This window comes from Portunus trituberculatus, chromosome 25, assembly GCF_017591435.1.
Source record: "Portunus trituberculatus isolate SZX2019 chromosome 25, ASM1759143v1, whole genome shotgun sequence".
Taxonomy (NCBI): Eukaryota; Metazoa; Arthropoda; class Malacostraca; order Decapoda; family Portunidae; genus Portunus; species Portunus trituberculatus.
The window spans coordinates 14,061,941-14,069,440 of NC_059279.1; the positions used below are offsets into that span (position 1 = coordinate 14,061,941).

Genomic DNA, 7,500 nt, shown 5'->3' on the forward strand with positions numbered 1-7,500 from the left:
TGATCAAAGAGAATGGTGTTCATTAAGGAATATCAGTCTTAGTTAAATTACATAGATGTACTGTACTTGGTTTGCAATTCTGTACCTTTACTATGTGATTATGATGCGACATATGTGCTTCTGTCATCGTAATGATGACTTTGAAGCCATGAAAGCACAACCTTACAATATAGATCAACTTTGGTAGCCGAGTAACTCATCCATGAGAATAGCTTCCCATACCCGTCCGTACTATACATAGATGACATACACTTACAGCAGACGTGTTATCATCACATCACTACAAATTCAGCAAATAAATGAAATACGTTTAACATTAACATGTCAGCCTGGTCATGGATGGTGGTGGCCGATGATAATGACAATGATGATGATGATAATGATAATAATAATAATAATAATAATAATAATAATAATAATAATAATAATAACAATAATGATAATGATACTTATAAAAAAATAATAATAATATTAGTAGTAGTAGTAGTAGTATTGTTGCAATAATAGTAAGAGTAGGAGTGGTGGCGGCGGCGGCAGTGGCGGCAGCAGCAGCAGCAGCAGCAGTGATGTCATGGGACTGACATGCACCATGGGAGGACACGTAGAGTGAGGGTGAGGACAAGGGTGCGTTCGTTACCTGTCTGTACGTGGGATGAGAGACGGCATAAATGAGAGGGTTGTACACAGTGGAGAGCTTGGCGAACACAGCAGGAAGCATGGTGGAGAACGGGGTGAGAGCAGTGCGGCACGAGAGAGCCCCCAACAACGACACCACTGCAATACAACACGGAAAGTTATTACCTGATATTGCACGGACGACCTGACCCAGAAGGAAAATGCAAAGAAAATAGATTAAGAGCAATGAGAAGGTGATATGTTGGTCTTCACGAGAATATACTTAACTACACTATTTCATCGAACGTAAGAAATTTAATAAGCTCTCTAAATGTAGACCCTGAGATGATGAATACTCGTACAGTAGAGATAAAGGTAAAGTTTGCTAGAATATTACGGACAAGGATTTAATGATTGGTAGCCATTACTTCTGCATCTAAACTGGGAAAATGTTGGCACACAATGATACCAATGCACTGATACACTGGTTCTTTGTAAGCACGCCCATCACAACGTTGCGTGCAGCTATACACTACACGGCACAAACACAAAGTAATACGCAGAATAAAATAAATACAAACAAGAATTTTACATAACACTGTGAGATGAGTGTTATGTGTTAGGTAAGTCTATAATAATATTGCCTGTGGTTGTTATAAGACTCAAACAGTTAAATGTACAAAAGAAATGAAGTATAGATAAAGTCCAGCAACATTCAACCTAGATATTGTCTCTGTAGCTGAGAAAAAATCGCAATATCGGAGAAAGTGTTCATCCTCATCTTTTGATTAAGGGGAGATCTGTGTCTAATGTTATTTCATCTAAAGGTGAAAGGACAAGGCTAGTAAAGATGAAAAGACTTGTACGTGACCACTGACCACCTCCTACCCATCCACCTCTCCCCCAAACACACAGTACCTAAATAACTAACCACCAAATCCCCTAACTTAGTAATTCACTGACAAACTAACATAAACTTTGAACTAAACCAACAAATTATCTAGCAAATTCTAACAAATCAAACAACTATTGACTAATTGAGAGAAACAGACAAGTATTCAAACTACCAACTCACTTACTCACTCACCAACACACGAAACACTAATAAGGGATACTAAGAGCTCCGCCACGTGAGTTTACCTGCATAGGGTGTCCAGGCGAGGGCCCAGAACAGCACTGAGATGACCACCACCCGCGCCAGCTGCGTCTCCCGCCGGTGTAAGGTCAAACAGGTCTGCTGCAAAAGAAACACGAATAAATAAAGAGATGAAAAGTATGATGTATATAAGAAAGATAGAAATACATGTTTCTTCCTCCTCCCCATCACTTTTTCTAGCTTCATCTTCCATATCTCATTTCTCTTTCTCTTCCTATTTTTCCGACTCCTAAATGTTCTTTCTTTCATAATTCCATCTTTCCTTTGACCTCCTGCAATCTAACGTGCTGTCTCTCTTTTCTTATTTTTTCCCCTCAACCCAGTTTCTTGTCTCTCCTTTAACTACTTTAGCCTCTCCTTTCCTTAACCATATTTTTTTTCTTCTCTTAACTCTACATTTCCTTCTCCCGTTTTCTTCTCTCTTTCTTTAGGCTTTCAATGACATGATATCATTACTATTTTTACTTACAACCACTTCATTAATAAAAAAAGGTATTATTTTCTAGTGATACCCTTCTCTGAACACTAATTTTCTTCTTTATTCACAAGACTAAAGTAAGAACGACTGATATTTGGTAATGCAACAGCGTAACCTTTTCTGATAAGTTATTAATACAGTAAAGCTTTTCACAACACGCCTAAGAACACAACAGAGAGAGAGAGAGAGAGAGAGAGAGAGAGAGAGAGAGAGAGAGAGAGAGAGATACTCCACCAACCCTTTAAGACTAGCAATCACTCACACTTTTAGTCAGCACGTTATCTCTCACAAGCAGATGGTCGTGGCGGGAGACGGAGAAATAGATGAGGGAGTAGCACACGGTGATGACACACAGCGGCACAACGTAGGCGAACACGAACAGCAGGAACACGTAGATCCGACTCCAGGGCTCCTCCGTTAGGTAATCGAAGGTGCAACTGTGACAGGAAATTAAGGGATGGTCAGAAGCAAAAATAAAAAATATAAATAAACAATATGCAGGAAGATTATATTGAAAAATAGAATTGTAAAATGTAAAACATGAGGTAAGAAGTAGATCAAAGAGAATGAGTGAGTGGGAGGAGGACAGAATTAGGTGAAATGATAAGAGGAATGTACAAAATAGGTATAAGGGTACTACATAAGGAAGGGTTAGAGAAGTCCCAGGTGGAAAAAAGAGCGTGAGGGCGGCAAAGGATAAGAAATGAGGATAAGGAAAGTAATTAAGAGAAGGATTAAGAGCGGGGCGGTTAAAAAAAAGCAGTGATAAGAGGTTTTAAGAGGCTAGATAGGGAGAGAGAGGGGAAGAGGTGAGGGGGAGAGATATAAGAGAGAGAGTGTCAGAGGTAAACATGGGTTGAAATCATAAGTGCTAACATGTATTGGGCGTGGGGTCAGAATGTGTGTGTGTGTGTGTGTGTGTGTGTGTGTGTGTGTGTGTGTGTGTGTGTGTGTGTGTGTGTGTGTGTGTGTGTGTGTGTGTGTGTGTGTGTGTGTGTGTGTGTGTGTGTGTGCGAGCGTGCGGATATTAACATTAGTCTTAAGTATTCATCAAATATGGATATAAATGTCGGACAAAGATAACTGTGGATGAGAATGTTCTCAGCACTTTCGTTATTCCAATTTCCAAACGCTATTCACTTTCGCTGGACAGAATTATGCGATGAAGTTTCATATTGTTGTGAAACGGTGCGACAAGGAACTATCAGTGTTACAGCTGTTTCCTTGTTTCTTTTTCATATTCATCACGACTTGTGTGTTGAGAGAGAGAGAGAGAGAGAGAGAGAGAGAGAGAGAGAGAGAGAGAGAGAGAGAGAGAGAGAGAGAGAGAGAGATGCAGATATTTCTTAAATGGCATATGAGGATAGTGATACCAACACGGATGTACGTACATATTTATCACAAACACAGAGGCAAATTTAAAAGAAGAACAAATATACGAATGCAAATGTTCTGGATGTGTAGATAGGGGAGGAAGTGGCGTGAAGTACTGAACAAACCAACAAACAAACCAGCAATGAGAGAGAGGAGAGGAGAGGAGAGGAGAGGGCTAGTAGCCGAGGGACATAAAGGGCGGGAGATAAAAAGGGTTAAAGGGAAGGGCTGGGGAAAGGAATGATGGGCAGGAGGGCGTCAGGTCCAGCCAAGCACCTGGTAAGAAATCCCTCGAGGACGTACTGGTTCCAGCCGAGGAGGGGCGGACAACACCACCCCGCCGAGTACGCCCACGACCCCGCCGCCCACACCACTGCCCGCTCGTAGCTTAGCCGCCACCCTGAAGCCGTGAGGTGAGGGTGTGGGCGTGAAGGTGACTGACTGACACACACACACACACACACACACACACACACACAAGCACAAACGCGCGCACAGAAAGGTGTTTCTCTCTCTCTCTCTCTCTCTCTCTCTCTCTCTCTCTCTCTTGGAACATGCATTACCTATATACTAGAAATTAATGTTTCCATCCAGTTCATTCACACACACACACAAAAAAAAAAATAAAGTTATGAGAGAGAGAGAGAGAGAGTATGAGAGAGAGAGAGAGAGAGAGAGAGAGAGAGAGAGAGAGAGAGAGAGAGAGAGAGAGAGAGAGAGAGAGAGAGAGAGAGAGAGAGAGAGAGAGAGAGAGAGAGAGAGAGAGAGAGAATGATAAGATCGTATCATTTATACAGTAGGCAATTCACCTGTATAGGGGTTCACTATGGCGTGGTACCTGTCCAGAGCAATGAGGGCCAGAGTGACAATGGACACAGTGCCAAAGAGGGCGCCGCAGAAGCCATAAATCTGTGACGAGAGAAAGGCGTGGTGTTCATTGGTGACTGGTGAGTGATGAGTGGTTAAGTGGTGAATGAGTGGTGAGTGGTGAGTAGTGAATGGTGAGTCAGTGGTGAATGAGTGGTGAGTGGTGAGTAGTGAATGGTGAATGAGTGGTGAATGAGTGGTAGTGGTGAGGGGTGAATGAGTGGTGAGTGGTGAGTAGTGAGTGGTGAGTGGTGAATGAGTGGTGAGTAGTGATTGGTGAGTGGTGAATGGTGAATGAGTGGTGAGTGGTGAGTAGTGAGTGGTGAATGGTGAATGAGTGGTGAGTGGTGAGTAGTGGGTGGTGAACGAGTAGTGAGTGAGTGGTGAGTGATGAATGAGTGGTGAGTGAGTGGTGAGTGGTGAATGAGTAGTGAGTGGTGAATGAGTTGTGAGTGGTGAGTGGTGAGAGGTGAATGATTGGTGAGTGGTGAATGAGTGGTGAGTGGTGAAAGAGTGGTGAGTAGTGAGTGGTGAATGAGTGGTGAGTGGTGAATGGTGAGTAGTGAATGGTGAATGAGTGGCGAGTGGTGAATGAGTGGTGAGTGGTGAATGAGTGGTGAGTGGTAAATGAGTGGTGAGTGGTGAGTAGTGAGTGGTGAATGATTGGTGATTGGTGAGTGGTGAATGAGTGGTGAATGAGTGGTGAGTAGTGAGTGGTGAGTAGCGAGTGGTGAATGAGTGGTGAGTGGTGAATGGGAGGGAGGTTTTGTAATATTCCTGGTTTGTTTGGGAGAATGTTTTGTGCATTTATTTATTTATTTATCATTTGTTGTTGTTTGGGGTTTGTTTGTTTGTTGTTGTTAGTGTTTGCTTTTATTGTTGTTGTTGTTGTTGTTGTTGTTGTTGTTGTTTTGTGGTTCTTTGAATATTGGATTGTGATATTTTTGTTGTTGTTCATGTTATTTTTATCATTGTTATGGTGATGATGATAATGATGATGATAATAATGATAGTAATAATAATAACAGCAATAATTATTAAAATAACAATAACAGCAACAATAACAAAGATAATAATAGAATAATGACTACACGCACACAATTTGATAATATTGTAATACATGCATTTATATTTGCCATCAACATGTATTATAAGACTTAAGCTACTGAAACTGGGTGAAAATTACTAGGAAAAATATAGATAAATAAACACAATGATCCGTTATCGTTATGTTCACGTTTTCCATTCTGCGATGTTCAATTAACTAATTAAACTAAGAAGAGGGATTTTCACGAGTAACTATCATTATTATTATTATCATTACTATTATTATTATTATCATTAACTGGGAAGAGGGATTTTCACGTAATACTAATACCACGTAGTTTGATGTCTGCAATACCTTAATCTCACCTGAGTGTCTATTCACCTGATCACTGTCCTTGATATTTTTTCTGGCTTTTTTTTCTCATACTTTTTCTCCATTATTTTTATTCTGTTCTATTTCTTTTTCTTTTTGGCTTGCTTTCACTCTCTTGCCTCTCAATCTCTTGTTGCTCGCACTCTTTAAATGCATTCTCTCTCTCTCTCTCTCTCTCTCTCTCTCTCTCTCTCTCTCTCTCTCTCTCTCTCTCTCTCTCTCTACCTGTTGCATTCTTTACCGACTGTGATCAAACCCTTTACCTGTTGCTCTTACTCTTTATTTGCTCTTTTTCCTCCCTCTATCTGCTCATTTCCTCCCAGTCTATAAATACACTACTCTGCTGTTTTCTTCTTCCTAGCTGTCTTTATATTTTCTCTACCATCTACTGTTCTTTTCTGTACCTATTGCCTACTCTTTTCCTAACTCTTCTAACTGTTCTACTGTCGCCTTGTTAGTCTCTTTCTTCCTTCCCCCTGATTCTCACACTATTTCCCTTCCATGTTACCGTCTTCCCTGCTGTTCTCTTAAATAGTATCCCTCGTCCTCTGCTGCTACTTCTCCTTTAGTTATCCCTGTTACTCTTCTTTCGTCCTACCATCACAGTCGCTTTGTTCCTGTGGCCTTTACTCCCTTCATCTTCTCTGCCACGCTTCTAAGATAATTCCCCGTCAGTATCAGGCTTTCCTCCAAACCATTTTCCTTTTTGGTTTTCCGCGTCTTGCGTTTTTTGTCTCCTTACAGCTGTTAGTCTTCTTTCTTTTCTCTGTCCCTCACTTTTTCACTCAGCCGTCTCCCACTAGAGTCTAGACCTTTCATTGCCTTTCGTCCCTTAAACGAAACTCGTCTTCCATAGAATTGTCAGTCTTCTTCATCTGGATTGCCCTTTCATCCTTACCTACATCTCTCTCTCTCTCTCTCCGGCCCTCCCTCCTTATGTGCTACCGTTCATCCATATTTCCTGCACTGTCGGTCTGTCAGTCCTCTCAGACCTCACTCACCAAAGGTAGGATTAGTATTTCAACATTATCAGCTATACTAAGAAAATTCAGTATTTGATTATGTACAGCGCTAAAATCTCATATATATCAAAGCAAGTGGTAATATTTCTTCAGCGTCGAACATAATTTATTGAATACCTGACTACCTATTGCTATTTATATCATCATCTGCCACTTCTTAAGACCTCGTTTCAAATGTCATAGACGGTAAGCTTATAGATAACACAAAGTAACACGAAGGAACAACAAATAATGGCGGATAGGCTGGGTCAAGGTCCATCTTAAACGTCCTCTTTGCAAAAAAGAACTAGTCTCTACTCTTGCCATGTCCAAATTACAAGCTCGCTTAAGCCCTAAACCGACGTTTGACTTTGATGTATGAATATTCACTCCTAAATTTGCTCACCCTCGCCACTGCTAGAGAAAATTGCAACATCTTTACTTCAGCCACTTCGAATCCCTCATAGAGCGGCTCAAACCACGTCACTTCTGGAGAATATCATAGCTTCTTCACGTCAACCACTCTTAATCCCTCTTACCTCGCAGGCCGTGGGTCCAAACGTCCAGGTCATGGCGTAGCAGTTAGCGA

General features: G+C 41.2%; 1 protein-coding gene across 9 annotated transcripts in view; it reads right to left on the bottom strand.

The window, feature by feature from the left end:
• The window catches only part of LOC123508920 (rhodopsin-like), a 56,160-nt gene that overhangs the window by 3,006 nt on the left and 45,654 nt on the right, over window positions 1–7,500 (bottom strand). For 5 of the 9 annotated variants that reach the window (XM_045262957.1, XM_045262949.1, XM_045262956.1 and 2 more), the window contains 6 exons: window positions 7,451–7,500; window positions 4,433–4,532; window positions 3,900–4,023; window positions 2,512–2,686; window positions 1,756–1,852; window positions 1–774 (listed from right to left, as the gene is read on the bottom strand). The exon at window positions 1–774 is cut by the window's left edge and continues 341 nt beyond it; the exon at window positions 7,451–7,500 is cut by the window's right edge and continues 141 nt beyond it. In XM_045262957.1, the coding sequence (XP_045118892.1) occupies window positions 317–774; window positions 1,756–1,852; window positions 2,512–2,686; window positions 3,900–4,023; window positions 4,433–4,532; window positions 7,451–7,500 (1,004 nt within the window). In that variant the 3' untranslated portion in view covers window positions 1–316. The remainder of the gene's footprint in view (window positions 775–1,755; window positions 1,853–2,511; window positions 2,687–3,899; window positions 4,024–4,432; window positions 4,533–7,450) is intronic. The other 4 variants (XM_045262955.1, XM_045262953.1, XM_045262954.1 and 1 more) reach the window with 3 other exon arrangements.